General features: G+C 42.4%; 2 protein-coding genes and 1 long non-coding RNA gene across 5 annotated transcripts; 1 reads left to right on the top strand and 2 right to left on the bottom strand.

Moving 5' to 3' along the window:
• Nucleotides 1–130: 130 nt before the first annotated feature.
• On the bottom strand, nucleotides 131–7,819 carry LOC122786388 (germ cell-specific gene 1-like protein). 2 transcript variants are annotated; one of them, XM_044052662.1, is made up of 7 exons: nucleotides 7,751–7,819; nucleotides 5,291–6,261; nucleotides 2,913–3,107; nucleotides 2,769–2,828; nucleotides 2,524–2,682; nucleotides 2,309–2,420; nucleotides 131–1,355 (listed from the first exon to the last, which is right to left on the bottom strand). In XM_044052662.1, the coding sequence occupies exons 2-7, from the start codon at nucleotides 5,484–5,486 to the stop codon at nucleotides 800–802; spliced, it is 1,278 nt and encodes a 425-aa protein (XP_043908597.1). In that variant the 5' UTR covers nucleotides 5,487–6,261; nucleotides 7,751–7,819; the 3' UTR covers nucleotides 131–799. The 2 variants fall into 2 exon arrangements, with proteins under 2 accessions (XP_043908597.1, XP_043908598.1); XM_044052663.1 differs by having other exon boundaries at nucleotides 5,291–6,246.
• Nucleotides 7,820–9,899: 2,080 nt separating this feature from the next.
• LOC122786560 lies at nucleotides 9,900–11,745 on the top strand. The gene is made up of 2 exons (XR_006362458.1): nucleotides 9,900–10,344; nucleotides 11,571–11,745. It is a non-coding gene; the product is annotated as an uncharacterized LOC122786560 (long non-coding RNA).
• Nucleotides 11,746–11,747: 2 nt separating this feature from the next.
• On the bottom strand, nucleotides 11,748–19,169 carry LOC122786559 (epsin-1-like). 2 transcript variants are annotated; one of them, XM_044052942.1, is made up of 10 exons: nucleotides 19,070–19,164; nucleotides 18,200–18,310; nucleotides 17,711–17,866; nucleotides 17,409–17,537; nucleotides 17,200–17,320; nucleotides 16,933–17,108; nucleotides 15,474–16,779; nucleotides 15,081–15,227; nucleotides 14,120–14,275; nucleotides 11,748–12,992 (listed from the first exon to the last, which is right to left on the bottom strand). In XM_044052942.1, exons 2-10 carry the CDS (start codon nucleotides 18,266–18,268, stop codon nucleotides 12,484–12,486), a joined length of 2,769 nt encoding a protein of 922 aa, XP_043908877.1. In that variant the 5' UTR covers nucleotides 18,269–18,310; nucleotides 19,070–19,164; the 3' UTR covers nucleotides 11,748–12,483. The 2 variants fall into 2 exon arrangements, with proteins under 2 accessions (XP_043908877.1, XP_043908878.1); XM_044052943.1 differs by lacking the exon at nucleotides 11,748–12,992 and having other exon boundaries at nucleotides 14,023–14,318; nucleotides 19,070–19,169.
• Nucleotides 19,170–19,516: the final 347 nt, after the last annotated feature.

Below are 19,516 nucleotides of genomic sequence, written 5' to 3'. Positions count from 1 at the left end.
GTCATGTAATCCAGGTTATAAACAGTAGATTATTTTTTATTTTCAGCGTATTTACAGATTATTGTCACTGTCCACACACATGTTTATATCCACATGTGTCTCATTTATATCAGGATAGAGACTCAACATATACACAGATTATCACCAGATTTATTTAAAGGGCAGTGACAAAGATTTAAGATTATACAACTGATTTATTTACCTAAGAGAGAATCCTTTAACTTCAGTGAGAGATCAGATTAAACAGGTGGAAACGTTTATAAAAACACTATTGTTTTACCAGTGAATGAATGAATGAATGAATGAATGAATGAAAAAATCCTTCATCTGGTTGTTCTCGGGGAAACAGATTACGGCACGAAAATCATCTCAGTTACAAGTTTGTGTCTTATGTAAAGTGTTGTTTAATTCAGCCTCGTAATTTACGTTTTTAATTAATCTCCTCGTTCTCTCTCTCTCTGACTGGGCAGATTATTGACGATAATCCCCTGTCCAGTATTTGAAAGCATCTGTCCAAACGTTCAAATCTCTCTGTCGCTGTAATCTCAGATTCTTCCTTGTACTTAAAATCAAGGTGGTTAAAACAACAAATATAAATAAAGTAAGAAAACTGGGTTTATAATAAACCGACATCCCTCCTTTCTCAGTAAACCGTGTCTTCATGTCTCCCAGTAAAGTCCAGAATTGGACGACACATCAGTGGCAGCTGAGCAGAGTCTTGATTAAGAGACTGGATTAAGCTCTTTTTAGAATCGTTTATATACAAACAAAGACAAAGGTTCAAGTGTCTTCTGAAATCTCAGCAGAGTGAGTCCTCTCTCTCGCATGCGCACTCTTCGTGCAGCTCATAATCCATCTCGTCCATTTCCCGCTCGCAGTCTTCACATCCCTCGACGCCACATCCCTCCACCACCACCACACCGTGAGGGTCCACCAGTGCCGCCACACCACCGACTCCTCCCGCCGCCCCCAGCGCCATCCCAACGCCGTTCCCTCCGACTCCTCCCACTCCTCCCATTCCCATCCCCAATCCTCCGACTCCGATTCCTCCCCCGCCGACCAGCAGCGCTCCCCCAGCGCCGCACTCTAGAGGTCCCACAGCTGGTCCCACTCCTCTGGGCCACAGCGGGTCCATGATCGCCCCCTGCTGGCCGAGCTGGATCAGCTGGCTGACGGAGTAAACGCCGGCGCCGCCGGATCGAACGACCTCCTCGTAGGAAGGGGCGCGGGCGGCGGCGCGGGCGTCCTCCAGCCTGACCCGAGCCCGGTGCTTCATCTCGATGATGGTCTTGGTGTAGGAGTTGAGCGTCGCCACGGCGGCGGCCATGCAGCAGCTGAACGACAGCCACGCCATGCTGCGGGACGACATGTCGTCATTTTTACGTCTTTTAAAGACACAGAAACCACCCAAACTTTTACAAACAAAGGATCATCTTTAGTCCCAGGTCTACGGCTTCCATTTTAACTAGTTTGGGCAAAAGAGTATGTTTTTCAAGATGGCGACCGTTGACGTAGAAATTTGAGCATTTCATACAAAACTTTTTGACCACCCAAGCTTCTAGAATTTATTATTTTTTGACTAAAAGAAACTTAGCTGAAGGATCATCCATATTCCCAGGTCTACGGCCTCCATTTTGACTCGTTTGGGCAAGATCAACAGAATCCACCATTTCTGCCCTGTCATCAAGATGGTGGCCATCTCAAATTCCTGGAATTTATTTATTTTCTTCCGAAATTATCACATTTTTGTGGCACTAAACGTTGGTGAAAATGGACAAAAATTGGCACAGAAATCAGAACTACGTAAAAGTGGTGCAAATGGGCTCAGTGGTGCCACCAAAGGTGAAACCCGGTAGGACAAAGACGAAACAAAGTTGCACCAAATTTCAAGAAACTTGGTTGAAACATGTCACAGCCCAAGACCAAGAAAAACGTCTATTGGGACCATGACCTCAACATAACAGAAAGTCGGCCATTTTGAATTTTGGCGTGAATGAATGAGCATCCAATAATCATACCAACTTAAAAAACGGGAACCATCGGAATTTCAATCGTTTGCCACAAAACAGGAAGTGTCCTGTAACTTTGCCATACATTGACTGATCTGCTCAAAACTTCCTACGTGAGACGAGAGACACGGCCAGAAAACATCAGCACAGGAAAACTAGGACATGGCGCCAGGGCGGCGGGGATAAATAAGATAAATGTGTCATCAATATGGTGGTCACTGACGTTGTTGATAATTGTGTCCATCATTTCATCCCAAACTCTTTGACCATCCAAACTTTTACAAGTGAAACAAACTTACGCGAAGGACCATCCGTAGTCCCAGGTCTGCGGCCTCCAGTCTTTGGGTCCGATGCTGACGGTCATCTGAAACACTGTGGTGTACATCATGTGAGCCACCATCCCCATCATCCCTGAGCGAGCAGGAAGACACCAGCACAGAGTTTCAAACAAAAGTAAGAGAGAAAACTGTAGAACACAGCAGCACAAAGTGTCCCAGTGTCCCCTCGTCCTCACCGGAGAGGACGGTGCACATGGCGGCGAAGGCGTTGATCTTCAGCGCGTTCATCTCCCTCTTAGCGCAGAGGCAAATGGATTCCACACACATGAGCAGGAAGCCCATGGCCAGAAGACCGATGTACATGCACTCACTGATGACGGACAGCCACAGGACGCCTGCGGACAAGAAGTGTACGTACTTATTTTGAAATATATATACATATGTTCTGCTTTTAAATAAACGAGTGACGACTCGTACCAACCTTGAGTTTCTCCTGGCGTCAGCTCAATGAAGCTGCGACACTTTTCCTCCTGATCATTCCCTGAAACATCCGTCACCACAGACTGCTTTTTCAAACCGTGCATTTAGGCGGACTTCAGAGACTTGACAGTTCTTCACCACTTACCTTCATTGTGTTTCTCACAGGAGAGCCAGAAGCCTGTATGGAAGTAGCGCAGCATGTACTTGTCCTCGCCCGTCTCCCAGATGTACTGGACGGCGTTGGCCAGCTGCTTCTTCTTGAGCCGGGCCAGTTCCTCCTTCTGCAGCGGAGTCAGCGTCACGTTTGGCGCCGGGTTCCTCGGGTCCGGAGTCGGAGCCTCTGAAAGATCGGATTTAAAAACACAGAAGAGAGAAGGTGAGGAAACGTATGGAAGCCCGTTTCAGCCATAAAGAAAAGAAGGCATACTAGGTCATAATTATGAGATACTAAGTCATAGTTTTTAGATACTAAGTCATTATTATAAGCTACTAAGTCATGATTGTGAGATATTAAGTCAGTCAGTCAGTCAGTCATCATCTAACCGCTTTATCCTCCACCAGAGGGTCGCGGGGGGTGCTGTGCCAATCTCAGCTACACCGGGCGATAGGCGGGGTACACCCTGGACAGTTGGCCAGTCCATCGCAGGGCCACACACAACTAGAGACAAACAACCATTCACTCTCACACTCACACTCACTCCTACGGTCAATTTAGAGTGTCCAATTTACCTAATCCCCACATTGCATGTTTTTTTTTTTGGACTGTGGGAGGAAGCCGGAGAACCCGGAGAGAACCCACGCACACACGGGGAGAACATGCAAACTCCATGCAGAAAGGCCCTTGTTCCAACCGGGGCTCGAACCCGGGTCTTCTCGCTGCAAGGCGAGAGCGCTAACCACTACATCACCGTGTGGCAGATATTAAGTCATCATGACATAATATCTCAATCATGACTTACTCATGACTCATGATTGAGATATATAACGACTTAGTATCTCATAACTATGATATGGCAGAAACAGACTTCCATAGAATCAGAGTTCTTCAACAAACACTTGACTGTGTGTGTGTGTGTGTGTGTGTGTGGGATTATTTCAGTCATCCATGTGCCAAGAAAACCTCGACATAAATCCTACGAGGATTCTCCTGTCGCTCACACAGCGTGTAACACAATCCGGCCGGCTGGGAACACAGTACACTCTGGGTAAATTATGGTCTTTCTCTATGTCGTGGAAATTGAGTCGTACATGGAAACAAATAGGCTTAGAGCTGGAAGATAAGAAGAGTCCAGATAACGTCCAGCTGCAGATGCAAAGTTCTCAGATTAGCAACAAATCTGGGATTATGTGACGCTGCGACAGACGACTCCAGAGAAAATGATGGAATATATTAAAAAAATCATGGATCAAAATCTGCACTGAAATATAAATAAACAGAAGTTTACTCGTGTGTGGAGCTTTTCTTCAAACCTGAACAAAGTTTGTTTTTGTTCTGGTGAATGAATGCAGAAAATGAACGGCTGAATTTTCATTTAGACGCAAGTAAAAAGTGTATTTTCTCATCCTTATGTTACATCTTAAACAAACTGCAGAACATTTCATTTTGTAAAGTAGTTTTAAGAAATGATCACTTTTTATTATAAAAAATATTATAAATACTAGATAAAGAAACATTTAGTCTGAATATTATACAATTTCTTGACTAAAACATGTTTTAAATTTTAAATAATATGTAAATAATATTTTAAATAATGTTCATGTTTAAATGCCATTCATCATTACATATGCAAATATCTTGTAAAATATTTCTTCAATGTAAGAAAATAATAATGTTAGTGTTTTATAGTTTATAAGTGATATAAAATAAATAAAAATTAAGTTGTACAAAAAACATCTGTGACACTTCTTAGTGACAATTATTTGTTTTGGTCAAATACTTGTAAGAAATATGAACAAATATATAAAACTGTAAACATAATATCAATTCTTTTAATATTTTATGTTTCTGGAAACAGTTTTGTGACAGCAAAAGTAAAATTTTGCCAAAATGGTTTACGTTTTATAAATCTTTACAATGTATTTGTCCAAACCAGCTGCGTTGTTTTTGTATCATGTGGCAAAAGGTTTTAGGCTAAATGAATCTGCTTTCTAAACAAAAATCCAATAATAAGTTTATACATAACAATATTTTACAATTTAAATAAAGAAAATATGATGAGGTTTAAATCAGTGTTCCTCAAACCTTCTATATGAAGACTTACCTTTTGAAAGATGGTAAACGATTGTAGCGACTCATTTCTGAAACAACTAATATCACAAAGTGTAGAGATATTTGATCAATTCATTTAAACTTCAATTGTAACAAAAAATGGGAACATTTGGCAACATTTTTGACAAATGTTGCCATGTTTTGGAACCCAGTCACACTTTTTTTTTTATAACATGAACAGCGTTTATGAACATACAGTAGGTGTGTGTGTGTGTGTTTGTGTGAACAGCAGGGGGCGCTGCAGCAGCAGTCACCTGTGGTGTACGGCTGGCTGTTGTTCTGGCCACAGTTCTTCATCTTGACCGGCGACAGGCAGAGCGGCTTCACCACCTTGTGCGTCCCCTCGCACCAGTACGACGTGCAGAACGCCGACACGGACAGCGTGAGCGCCAGCGAGGTGAGCGACAGCGAGAGGAGGGAGCGGTTCCGCCGTGACATCTTCTCCAACATGGCTGCCTGTCTCTCCCGAGCGAGGCCTCGGGCTCACAGACCACCGGTCCTGGTTCACAAAAATGGCCCCAAGAGCCGATCTGACCGAGTGGGAGGCGACGGTAGCTCAGTGGTAGAGCGATTGTCTTTCAACTCAAAGGTTGTGGGTTCGATCTACATGCCGACGTGTCCTTGGGCAGGATTAACCCCACGTTGAGACCCCACCAGGTCTCTGAGAGCAGAGGAGTGTGAACTGTAGAGTAAAGCAGTTTTGAGTGGTCATTAGTTGCCGTGGTGATTGAAACGGATTCATGGAGGATGGTGGCGAGGCGAGGTCGAGAGAGCGGATTAAGGATGTTTGAGAACTGGAATAAAGGTCAAAGGGCAGGATAAAAGGGCGGGGCTTAAGGAGGAGGACAAAGAGGTTAGAAGATGACGTGATTTAATCACTACGAGAGACAGATGTGGACTTCCTCTCTCTTCTCTCTCGTGTGACCTTTGACCTTTGGCACGAAGCCATCGCCGCTCCACCACAGGCGTGCGCCGCCGCCGTCGCCATCAGAAAAAAAAAAGTCTAAATCTTTTCCTGCAGATTTTTGCCGACTAATCATTTGCGCGTTGAGGGCATCAACCTGTGCCTGCACCTCACCGAAGGAGAGATTGAGCTCGTGGAGGAGCGGATTAGTCCCAAATCTCGGGCCTAACTCTGGTAATCTCTGTATTAATCCCACAGAGTTAGGTGGATGGGATTAACGTCTGGTGACTGCGGTGCTGTCTTTGTCTGGATGATGACCACCTCAGAGGAGAGAAGAGGAGAGAGACAGAAAGTTCACAATATTATTATAATTATTATCATTATTGTATGGTCTTAAAGTGATAGTTTTTTGAGATTCTGACACATAATCCAGACGCACACTCGACATCCAGCCCAGGGAAGTCAGTAAATAAAATCTACGTCCATTTTAAATCGACAATATCTAACGAGTAAATTCACTGCTTTATCTCACTGTTTAATGACAGTGAGTTTTCTGACTGGAAACTAAAGTCTATAAACTGTTCATTTTCAACCTGTGAAGAATAGTAACATTAATCTAAGCATAAATTGTGTAAAATGATGTAGTTTTAGTATATGTAACAGTAGTAGACAGTTTGGTTAGACTCTTTCGGACCTCGGGGGCCCCAAAGCCTCGGGACACGCCCCTGCTAATATAGTGAACATGCTCAAGTTTACGCCCACTTTGAATGTTAGCATGCTAGAGTTAGCATTATGTCCAAAGACATATTTCAGAATAGCTTCAATAACTGGCTTTTACCACTCACTCACTCTCCCACACCAGAGTCCATAGAGAGAATCAGTGATTTTCGCTCACAGGGACACAGGAGCTGCTGGTCCTCTGCTGCCTCGTGTGGCCACTTTGTGTCACTGAGGTCAATCTGAACGTATGTTTTCAAACACAGAATTCACAAATAAGCTCATTTGGACTTATTGATGGAGGCAGCAGTGGATCAACAACTCCTGTGTCCCTGTGATGTAAAAATGATACTTCTCTCTCGGGGGTTTGGTGTGGGACAGTGACTGAAGCAGCAAAAACTTAAGTTTTACAGTCAGAAAAATACAAAATAAACATAACATGAGGTTATGGGATTCAGGTTCAACTCAGTCCAGCTCAGCTCACGATGTGGAGCTTTAATCCAGTAGTAGTTATTGTTGTGTGTGTGTGTGTGTGTTTATCACCTGTGACTGTGTCATCAGATTACAGATGAACACATGGACTTTATCCATAAATCACAGATTACACTTTAATCACACATGCAACTTTACGAGTAGTGTTTTTAATCATTGATAATGTTTTTTACAAAGTAAGATTGTCTCTCAAAACTAATAAACACAACATTTTCTTTAAAAATGAAACTGCATCACAACAAGATTCATTCATAGTATGTATAATGTGTTTAAATATATCTGTAAAAACACTTTAGACAGAATAAACAAACGATGTGGACTCACAGAACGTGGTTTGGTGCAGTTAGACTTTATGTTTGTTACTTCGCTTTTGTTTTTGGAGATTTAATCACGTTCAAACAAATAAACTAAAGTAAATATAAGAGGGATTTTGCAGAATGAGGTCATTTTTTTTATCAGATTTTGTGTTTTCACTGTCTCTGTAACGTCCTCACAGAGACAGTGAGACATAAATAAATAAAACACTTCAGTAATTGATTTTTGATCAGATTACACTCACAACTCAACACAAGGAAAAGAGGGAAAAACACAGTGAACTCACAGAGTTTATGTCAGTGTCTCCTCTGCTCTTCCTCCCAAGTGTCTCCTCTCTTCTACTCTTCCTCCCGAGCGTCTCCTCTACTCTTCCTCTTCCTCCTGTGCGTCTCCTCTGCTCTTCCTCTTCCTCTTGAGCGTCTTCTCTGCTCTTCCTCCTGAGCGTCTCCTCTGCTCCTCCTCCTCAGCGTCTCCTCTGCTCTTCCTCTTCCTCCTCAGCGCCTCCTCGGGTGAGTTTCCCGTCTGAAAACCTCACAGATTTCTCCTCTAATCCTCACAAGTCCCATCTGTTACTTTCCCTGCCTGGTTTTTCCTTCATCTCCTCTGTGACCTCTGCTCCTATACTGATTACTTTGACAGGATGGTATAGAACAGATGATGAGTGTGTCGTGATGTCACCGTGTCAGGACCATGATGCTGATGATGCTGATGATGAAGAAAGAGAAAAAGCAGAAAATCAGGAGTGAAGCTGAAATAATCGACCACACACTCGCGGAGATAGTTCTACATTTCTACATGTATTTCAATGTCAAAACCTTTCAAACAATAAACAGATAAACTTAACTTGAGGCTTATTTTTCAGTCAAGCCCAAATTCAATTTATGTAAAATGACTAATAATTGCAACATTTATACTTAAAATGATGTAAATAATGAATTATTACACAGCTGGGCCCATTTTTAAGACATTTTCAGTGATTAACATTGATTCCGATTTTCAACTATTAACAGATTTGGATTTGTGCATATTCTAGGGAATTTTATTCAACAAAATGTGAAAATATGATGATTTAAATCAAATCTAATAGTAATGTGAACACTAATACACTAGTAGTAATACTTTTACACGGTACAATCATGTACCACAACGTGCTAATTCCCTACAATGTTTACATGCTGAATATTAAGCTTGTGCTGTTTCTTATTCTGAGATTAAAGTCAGAATTGGCAGCGGTACACGGGTTTCCTGTGGTGCTACTTGGGAGGAAAATCACAAATACTGTTCTACTGTGTAAACACTCACACACATGTGAGTGTGTAGAAAATTAAAGCATACAGTATGTGAGGAAGAGGAGGATGATGAGAGATTAAATCGGCCTTCTGTGAAAAGTCTATGTACGCCACTGTGTTTTAACATTTTACTCTCAGCTGGTTCATGGTATAAAAATGCAACTATACACAAAAAAAGGTCAGAACTTTAATGACTTTAACGTCAGAATTCTGTCTTTTGGTTGTTGTTGTGACATGTGGGTCAAATCCTCATGTGAAAGAAAAAAAAAGGCATCGCGAGGACTGAACTGACCATCGTGTCCTAATGTCACACACACACACACACACTCTTAATCTGCTGCCTCCCTCCGTCTGTTTTTAGACAATAATCTGTCTCTGTTTTTGTGAATGGTGGACACTCTCCTCGTTTCCTAGTCCTCGTCTCCTCAGCATTTCCTCCAACATCCTGATCTGACTCCGCCCCCCTCACTCTCATTAACTTGATGAATAATAAAAAGTCTTGTGTGTCTGTTTTTATTTGTCTCTGTAACGTCCTCACAGAGACAGTGAAACATTGAAACAACAGTTAACTCACAGAGTTTGGATCAGCGTCTCCTCTGCTCTTCCTCCTGAACGCCTCCTTCTCCTCAGACGTGGATCAGCGTCTCCTCTGCTCTTCCTCCTGAACGCCTCCTTCTCCTCAGGCGTGGATCAGCGTCTCCTTCTCCTCAGGCGTGGATCAGCGTCTCCCTTCTCCTCCTGGATCACGCCTCCTTCTCCTCAGGCGTGGATCAGCGTCTCCTTCTCCTCAGATGTGGATCAGCGTCTCCTTCTCCTCTGGATCAGCGCCTCCTTCTCCTCGTCTCCTTCTCCTCAGAGGCGTGGATCAGTGTCTCCTTCTCCTCAGATGTGGATCAGTGTCTCCTCTGCTCTTCTTCCTGAGCGCCTCCTTCTCCTCAGATGTGGATCAGCGCCTCCTTCTCCTCAGGCGTGGATCAGTGTCTCCTCTGCTCTTCCTCCTGAACGCCTCCTTCTCCTCAGATGTGGATCAGCGCCTCCTTCTCCTCAGGCGTGGATCAGTGTCTCCTCTGCTCTTCCTCCTGAGCGTCTCCTTCTCCTCAGATGTGGATCAGCACCTCCTTCTCCTCAGGCGTGGATCAGTCTCCTCAGATGTGGATCAGCGTCTCCTCTGCTCTTCCTCCTGAACGCCTCCTTCTCCTCAGATGTGGATAAGCGCCTCCTTCTCCTCGGACGTGGATCAGTGTCTCCTTCTCAGACGAGGACCAGTGTCTCCTTCTCCTCAGACATGGATCAGCGTCTCCTCTGCTCTTCCTCCTCTTGACATCCAAGAAGCAAACTGGGCCAAACTGATCAAAGTTTGTAAATCACTGTTTACTCGGATGTAGATTATGAATAAACGTGTGTTTATCACACAGCTGTGGCTGCAGCAGGCAAGTTCTTTACCAGACCTTTGATGACACGGTCAGGAGCAACGTGGGATTCAGTATCTTGCCCCCTGAGCTGGGAATCAAAACCACAACCTTCCAGTCACACACAAGAACAACCTGTAACATGAATAGTGAAACTTTCCAGTAAAGAAGCACAAAAATCAGTGAGTAAAAGCAAAGATTTGTCATGTTTTAGTGTGGTTTTATTTCTCAAATGTACTGTATATACTGACTGTCACACATTACAACACAACTTTCAATTTAAATACACAGGAAAAAATAAATCAATTTGGTACAAAATTAAATTTGAGCAATAATAATAACAATAATAATAATAATAAAAATAATACATGTTTCATTCTTCTCTACGGGAACAAACATGCGTGTACATGTCCGGTTTTCATGTAGATAACACCTAATTGTCCATTATCAAATTTTTACTTATTTTTTTGGAAAAATCAAGATGTTTATGAAACAAAATACTGTTTTTTTTGTCATTCATGAGAAAATATGTCAGGGGACATATCTTTTAAGAGTTTGTTACTTTCACAAATTGAGGGTTTATTTGAGCATGATTAGCTGAAGATTAGCTGAAGCTCTTAATGACTTATATCATTTATAACACCTGTTTGATTCTGGATATATCACATTGCTGCTGTTTTAAATCATTTTTATACGTTTTCTGTAATGGTTTATACACCACTATGTAGAAGCTTATTTATCTGAAATGATATTTTTAATGCTAAAATATAATTATTATTGTTGTCCATGGATTCTCAAATTGACTGTTTTACAAAAAAACAGGAAAAAATGTGTTGTTATTATTTCTTTATTAAGATGTGAAATTATATTTAATTACTTGCATTCCTGAGCAGAAAAAATAGTTCTAGTGTTTCAATGTTATGCTTGATTAATTTCTGACTCAAATTTTGGAAAAAAAAGATAAATTTGGTTTGTGATTTGTCAAATAAATAACATTTCTATAACATTTTCTCATGTTATGACAGGTGGTCTAATAAATGTGTTAAGCATGGTATAGATTAAAACATTATGAAACTCAAGTTTGCATCACTTTGTAAACCACTCACTCTCTCACACCAAACCCCATAGAGAAAATCCTGCATTTGGATTTACTTCAGTGACACAAAGTGACCACACGAGGCAGCAGTAGACCAGCAGCTCCTTTGTCCCTGTGAGCTAAAATCACTGATTTTCTCTATGGACTTTGATGCGGGAGAGTGAACATTTTTCAAACTTCAAAATTCTGTCCAACAGTAGGATAAAGTAATATGTTTTTTTTAAGATATCATAGTCTTAAGTCGGTGTAGATTTCAGTAGTTGAGTTTTAAGTGAAATGGCTAAATCTGTTTTTCCTTGTTTTTTTTTACAGGGGGCGCTCACAGTACAGTCAGCACTGACTGTCCACCACTACCTCATACAATGACACTTGAAAAAAAAATACCTGAACTACCCCTTTAACATCATGTGATCATAATGGTGGTGAATTGCCCTGAATCATCAGTGAATAATCGAGCAATGAATTAATAAATAAATGAATCAATAAATAGTCATTTATGTTTTTAACACATACAGAACATCTGTGACTCCCCATATTTACATGAGCACTATATATATACTGCATACACACACACACACACACACACACACACACACACTTACACACACATACATACACAACACTATTATGGGAAATTTTCACACAAACTCACTCAGATTCTTCACACTGCATGAAATAAATTAAGTTTTCCAATAGATTTGGTTGAAATCATTGGTAGTTTCACACATATACGGCCCTGTCTATAGATATATACATATATCATACGCTGTACACATCAAAACCTTGGCTGTTTCATGAGTTGGACGCAACCAGATTTAAGGGCTGAAGGTGAAGCGGGTTTTGTTTTGTATTCATTCATATATTAATTCATATTACGTTCAGGAAGCCGCGTACGACACATATTCCAGCGCTATAAATATTGTTTTCTTAAACTTATTTTGGGCAAAAGTTATGGCTCTCTTCATCAATATGAGCCTAGTCTTCTTCTAAAATGGCTGCCTGAAGGTGTTACTAAGATGGCTACCAAACATTAGTGAGGCTTAATTTGTACTATCACACTTTTTGGAAGGTACATTCAAGGACCGTGGGAGCCACAAGTCTTTATCTGTCTCCTTATGTCTCCCCTATGAGCTACACATACATGAAAACTGCACAGTGTGGTTCTTTAACACACTCATCCAAATAAAACACGCATTTATATTTAAAATTGTGACAATTTTAAATGTCAGAACTGGAAGGGATTGCTGTTTTTGCTCCCCGTCTCACCCGTCCTGCTGTTTGGCGTTGGCTGTGGCTGCACTGGGGCTCCCCCTGCTGGCTGTGGAGTAAATCCTCCCACATGACCTACTCCTGTCTGAGGACTCCCACCAAAGAAACTGGACACAGTGGGATCTGCTAAAGGATTCCTCACAGGACTTCCTCTCGGGACCATTCCCACTCCTCCACGGGGTGACTCCACGTGACGTCCCATCAACTGACTCCCTCCAACAGAAACGGGAACGCTCAAGCCAGAATAAGACGCTCCCAGAGACTGGTATGGCAGCTGCATACGGGGAGTTTGACTGGAAGGATTGGCAGCTCCAAAAGTGGGAGCAAATGCACCACGGGAAGGTGCAAAGGTGGAGCCAAGAGGGAACCTGCTGGGTTGGGATGATGTTTGAGGAAAGGACACTCCAGCAACAGAACCTGAGCTGAGCACACGGCCAAACGACAGGCCCGGGGCTTTGAAAGAGCCTGGGAAATCAGCAAAAGTCATGAAGGGATAGAGGGACGTGGAGGGGGGGAGGGAGGAAGTCCGAAGAATTCCAGCAAAGAAAGAATGCACCAAATCAGAGCGGGGGTTTATATATAAATATACAGAATATATATATGTACTGTATGTGTGCTTGTTTATATACAGTTAAGGCCAATTCATTGTTTCCATGTCTGTGAGTCCAATAAAATTGTTTGTCTCTATGTTTGCGACAGTCATCCATGTTCCCTGGTTACAGTCACATGCAGTGCAATGCTGTGTTTACGTCATGGTGCGGTGTCTTGATTGAAAACATGAAAACAGAACTTTTACTTGGTAGGCAGGAAGGTAGTGCTATTCAAATATTTGATAGTATTATTTGTCGAATATTGTAAACTAAAAGTGACAATAATGCATTCAAAGGCCCTCGTAAATTCCATCACTACTGCATGATCTACTATAGCTTTAAGATGCATTCAAGAACCCTTGCGAATTTCAAACACACATGACATCCACAGAGTTTAAATGCAAGTACTGATAAAACATTTGTTTTGTATCTTTTCAACAAATTACGAATAGTTAACAGTCACTGATCGACTTTTTATAATCAAGCAAATAATCGATTATTCTACTACTCATGCCTACCCCGACCAAAAAGGTGAAGGTACACAGCTATTTACTGAGGACTCTAATACACCAGAACATCACAGACTGTCACTTTCAGGTATTTATGTGTGAGCAGAACATAGAGTAACTTTCAGTGGACCCACAGGACAGAAAGGATGGAGAGGACTTTAAAATGTATGAGTAAACAAGGTATTGTAGGTCACTAATGTTCACACATGTACACATACAACATCTACACACAACAGCTTTTGACCACAGGGGAGGAGGACAACACATGATCACACTAAGCTTCTCCAAACAAACCTACAGATAAATATGTATTTGTCAGTCACACTGTTCCTCGCTCCTCTCTCTGCACTGGAATGATAAGCGTTTGTAATTTCAGTGATTTGTTTTCATGCATCCGTTTGAGTCAAGCGCACGGTAAATAGTTCCACATGAAGGCAGCGTTTTCACCCAGAGCGACGTGTTTTGCTTTTGTTTTTTTTCCCCCAGTTCTTACCGATGGCTTGCGTCTGGGCAGCGGGCATGTCGGTGACAGTGCGTTGTTTGGGTTTAGAAGAAAACAGATCATCCAGATCGACCAGCGACGCGCCCGATGAACCCAAGAACTGAGCAGTCTTTCTGTACATCTCCTCTTCTTGTGCTGTTCGCTTTCCTGCAATAAAATAAAGGTCCGGTTCTATTCTAAAAGGTGTTTTCTTAAAAAGGGGACAGATTAGGAGGGAAAAGAAAGAGAGAGCAGAGTGGAAGAGAGGGTTAATCGATTAAGTTTGTTAGCAGAGCGCTGACTCATGGAGAGATGGCGGTGAAATGGAGGATATGGAGAGAGATAGTCATTCATGCAAAGGGACTTGAAAGTGTATAAGAAAAGAGTTCACAACATGGTATGGTTTGGTTTGGTACGGTACTGTATGGTTTGGAATGGTAAAGCCCTGGATGTACCATACCATTTACTCTGGTACATCAAGAGAATGGTGCCAAAGAATGGAATGGTTGGATATGGAAACACATTTAAAATACATACTGTAATGAACCAAATTGAATTGTTCCACTCAGTGGAAACACAGCTTAAGAGATTGTCCACACAAAACAAGTTTCAGTGAATCTGCTTACATTTCTTGTATCAGGAATTACATCTCAACAAAGACTGGCTTATGTTACGCAAATTTTTCACTGAGTTTAAATATTCAATTCGAGTGATTGAGGCAAGCTTTACTTTTCACGAGCGATGCAAAACTTGCGTAACCTCACAAGTTTTCAATAATGTTACACGTAACCTTGCCATGTGAGAAATTTGCATCCTGGAGTTGGTTTCAGTTAAAATCAAGCACAAATTTTAGTGACAATTTAGTTAGATTAATCAAAGGGGAGAATTCTATCGATGAACACAAAGCAAATAATGAGGATTCAGCCTTGTGAGCGATGGATGAATGGATCATGTAGAGTAGCTTGTGTTTTACCTGTGACATTGCTAGCTCCGCTGCTCGGTGCACCCCACGGATCGTTGGCTTTAGATGCTCCGTCTCCAAAGGGGTCACTGGATGGTGAGGAGGCCGAGGGTGGAGCAGGTGAGCCCCACGCATCATCTGTACTGGCTGGAGCTGAAGCTACATGAATAAAAAGAAACCACCATTTCAAACAGGACACAAAAGTAATACAGATTTGACACCAATATTTCAGTGTGAAGTTTAAAGACAGGGTTAATGTCCTGGCTTCTTTCATACTCTTAATCTGTCTCTCCAACTGTCAATTCTTGTTATTGAGAAGGCTAAACTTGTTGCAATTATGCAAACATACCACACCTCCACATGTTACATTCTGTTACTCTGAGCATAAATTTGTTTGCTTCTTACCTGTGGCTCCCCAAGGGTCATTGTCCGCTTTCGAGACATCTCCAAACGGGTCAGACGTATTGATGGGTGAGGTGGCTCCCCAGGGATCTGATGGTGGAGCTGATGGTGCCCCCCATGGATCTGACCCAGTAGCGGGTGGAGAGCTGGCAGGGGCTTCCCAAACACCTGGACCACCTTTGGGCGACCTGGGTGAAGAGGCATTAAAGGGATCTGAGTTGTCCTCTTTGGGGGGCGTTGTTGGTGCAGTGAAGGGATCTGTCTTTGTAGGTTTGGTTGGTGCAGAGAAAGGATCCTCTTTAGGAGGTGTTGTTGGCGCAGTAAAAGGGTCATCTTCAGGAAGTTTGGATGATGTAGAGAAGGGATCCTCTTTGGGTGGTGGGGCAGCAAAAGGGTCATCTTGAGCAGGTTTGGCTGCTGCAGAAAAAGGATCTTCTTTAGGCGGTGTTGTGGGAGCAATGAAAGGGTCTTGAGGAGATGTCAGTGCTGCAAATGGGTCTTCTTTAGGGGGTGCTGATGCTGGTGCAGTGAAGGGGTCATCTTTTGGGGCACTGAAAGGATCGTCTTTTGGGGAGTTGAAAGGATCATCTTTTGGTGTGTTAAATGGGTCATTATTTGGTGCATTGAAAGGATCGTCTTTTGGGGTGTTAAATGGGTCATTCTTTGGGGAACTGAAAGGATCGTCTTTTGGGGAGTTAAATGGGTCATCTTTTGGGTTGTTAAATGGATCATCTTTTGGGGAGTTAAATTGGTCATCTTTTGGGGTGTTAAATGGATCGTCTTTTGGGGTGTTAAATGGATCGTCTTTTGGGGTGTTGAAGGGATCATCCTTTGGAGCACTGAATGGATCGTCTTTAGGTGTATTAAAAGGATCACTGTTTGATGAAGTAAATGGATCTTCATTGTCTTTGGGGGCACTGAAAGGGTCATCTTTCGGTGCATTGAATGGATCTGGCCCATCTTTGGAAGCTACAAAACGATCCTCTCCATTCTTTGGTACAGCAAAAGGATCTTCCTCAGTTTTTGTTGATACAAAAGGATCTTCATCAGTTTTTGGTGTGGCAAATTGATCGTCATCCGCTGTACTCGGAGAACCCCAAGGATCACTGCCAGGTGCTTTGTCGGTTGCGTCAGGTCTTGTGGGTGTACCCCATGGAGCTGTGGCCTCTTTAGGTTCCTTGATGGGCCCCCATGGGCCTGGTTTCACCTGCTTCTCCTCCTCTGCATTTTCTCCTGCCCACACATTGCCTTTCACGTCAGCACCTTTGCCAGCATCCTCCCATTTCAGCTCGTCTTCACTCATCTTAGCCTAGAATTAAAGAGATCAGAAAAAAGGATCAGTCATGTAATCAGCTGCACCTGTTAAAGTGAAACTGCAAGTCTGGTAGCTTATTCTCTACAGAGCTCCCCCTATAGTTTCAGAGTACCGATCCATCCATCGTCAACATTGACATTCACTCACCCGTCTCTCCGTTTCTTTCTTCTCAACTTCCTGTCTGACCCGCTCCTCTTTACGGGCAGTGAAGGAAGCGGTTAAGTCAGCCACTGAGGGAATGTTGTCTAAGGACGGAAGCCCAGTGGCTCCGGGAACATAGCACGGCTTGTAACTTGCATCCTTGACAGCATCTGAGGATGACGCTGGCTCGAAAGGATTGAAAATAGTCAATTAATTAGAGTTGTGTGATTTGCATCCAACCAAAACATTGTGTAAATTTAGCAGTGAGCTCACCTGCGGCACTTTTTGATGTCTTTTCTCTGGTCTTAACTGCAAAGTCTCTTTCCTCTTTAAGTTTCTCATCGTCCTCCATTAGAACGAGGACAACCTTAGCTTTCTCTCTCACATTCCCACCCTGGGAAGATACACTTGTATTAGACTCGCATCATTCAAACAAAATCCAACTTACGCCTGAAATATAGTCATAATTACAATTCATGTACCTGATCTTTGCCATCTTTTTCAACAAAGCGGTATTCTGTGAGGGCCTTGACGATGTAGACGTTGTCTTTCATTTTCAAAAGCACGCGATCATCACCGGTCTTTAGCAGATACTCCAAAAGTGTCAGGGACTAGAGAGGAAAAAAAAAATTTTTTTCAAGTAAATGAATAAGAAATCTAGACAAAATTGGCAGATTATTTTACTTAAATCAATTGAAGGATACCGACTCATTTCTTATCAGAGTAAAAATATATATTGCTTAACATCCCTGGTGAAACTGCTTGGTTCCCCTCGGTTCCTCACCTTGTGGATGTGTCTCCAGTTCCTGTCATCTTTCAGGCGTTTCCACAGCATCGTCATGATCTCACTGCAGGCCACGGCATTGTAGGTCAGGTCGGAGATGTCGGCCATCTGAGTGCTGGACGGGCCCCATGGGTCGTTGGATGTAGCCTCTCTCACCTGCAAACGGACATCGGAATCAGAGCCGGCCCAAGGCATAAGCGAACTAAGCGGCTGCTTAGGGCCCCAAGACCACCAGGGGGCCCCAAGAGCAATTAATTAAGTAATAATAAATAAAAAATTTTTTTTGCGTGCGAGTGATGACACATATCAGTGTTCTTGAGGGGAAAAAAAAGCAGCGAAACATAGAGAATTTAAGTTGAGACATTAGTTGGAGTGAAAACACAGCTGAGAGCAGCCCAGTGGGTTATAATTTATGTATGTGTGTGTGTGTGTGTGTGTGTGTGTGAGTGAGAGAGAGAGCGAAAGCTGTGTCTGTCTAATTACCCTTACCTTAACCTCAGCCTCAGAGTAGTTCTGGACCAGGTTCTTCAATTGTCTGCGAAGCATGGAGGACGTCATGGTGACCGAGGGGGAGTAGGTGGGGAATCAAACCACCACGATCTGATTCAGAGGAAACAAAGAGTGAACAAAAGATTGACCCAAAAACACTCACAATTAAGTAGCTAAATAGCTAATGTCACTTAATAACACTACTCTAATTTGTCATTATATGTAACATATAAATGTCCTGCATAAACAGTGGATATTTTATTTTAGAGTGTATTTACAGTGCGTTGTCACAGAAACACCTGCTTTATACCCACACATATCTCCTATATCATGATCCAAATACACACATATTATGTATAAGATATATCACCCAGGCTTACAGAAATGTTGATTTGACTTGTGTAATTATATAAATATAACAATATCAAATTATTTAAAAACAGCATATTTACATGTCATTTGATTTGTGACAGTTTGTGTCTGTGTGACACTGCGACAACCACAGACCTGTGTCTGCTGTGTGGCTAAGCTACATGCTAGTTAGCAGCCAGCATCCTGAGGCTCGCCTGTGGTGAAGATACGAGCGAAACCATCACAAACAGAAGAAGGCGACACTGACTATGGGCCTCAGTCTAACTGCTGGTGGATGAAGTAACTGTGGACATTCACGCTCCAAGGTTTCAGGACCTCGGAGAGCGACTGAAGACGAACAGCAGCTAACGGTGTCAAGCTAGCCAGAGTTAGCTTAGGACTTTAGCTACAGGCGGCATTGTTTTGATTCCAGAATCGCTCACAATAACACATAATGAACTGTATTATGTTCTACAGTTATTAATGTGTAGCTACAGTATAAAAAATAACCGCTTTTACCCCCGAGTGAATGTTCAGGAACCTTCGAGGAGACGACACGTCGCTGCGGGGTTTCCGTTTCCGCTTCCGCCGACGTCCAGCACCTGCAGCTGTGTTGTTGCCAGGTTACACCGTGGGGATGTGAACGGAAGTAGTCAAAATCGGAGCTAATAATTAACAAATATCTGTGGAATTGAATCAAAGTTTAAAGCAACCATTTATTTAGACAGTGTTACATTTTAAAGATAATTTAGCAGATTTAACTTTAGCACAAAACATTCATGTTGCTATGGGCTTAATTAGATTTTAGATATGTGTGACTGTGTAACAGTGCGAAAATGAAGTATGCCGATGTGTGTATATACTTAAGTTGGTTTATGTCTTCTTCAGACTCTGTATAATGAGTACAATGTTTATGTTATGTATTTAAGTTTGAATTATGCCGAATTGGCCAGTAGTAGCACATGC

The sequence above is a fragment of the Solea senegalensis genome, linkage group LG20, assembly GCF_019176455.1.
Source record: "Solea senegalensis isolate Sse05_10M linkage group LG20, IFAPA_SoseM_1, whole genome shotgun sequence".
Classification (NCBI taxonomy): domain Eukaryota; kingdom Metazoa; phylum Chordata; class Actinopteri; order Pleuronectiformes; family Soleidae; genus Solea; species Solea senegalensis.
The sequence above is the reverse complement of the archived record's forward strand: the minus strand, read 5'-3'. Positions and strand labels throughout refer to the sequence as shown.

Coding starts and splice junctions, on each gene's coding strand:
- LOC122786388 (XM_044052662.1), bottom strand. CDS start 5,486: ATGTTGGAGAAGATGTCACGGCGGAACCGCTCCCTCCTCTCGCTGTCG. Junction 2,421..2,523: donor CATGTGCACCGTCCTCTCCG/GTGAGGACGAGG, acceptor CTGCTCGCTCAG/GGATGATGGGGATGGTGGCT. Junction 1,356..2,308: donor GACTACGGATGGTCCTTCGC/GTAAGTTTGTTT, acceptor GTCGTCCCGCAG/CATGGCGTGGCTGTCGTTCA.
- LOC122786559 (XM_044052942.1), bottom strand. CDS start 18,268: ATGACGTCCTCCATGCTTCGCAGACAATTGAAGAACCTGGTCCAGAAC. Junction 16,780..16,932: donor AGAAAGAAACGGAGAGACGG/GTGAGTGAATGT, acceptor CTTTAATTCTAG/GCTAAGATGAGTGAAGACGA. Junction 15,228..15,473: donor TGACCCTTGGGGAGCCACAG/GTAAGAAGCAAA, acceptor TTATTCATGTAG/CTTCAGCTCCAGCCAGTACA.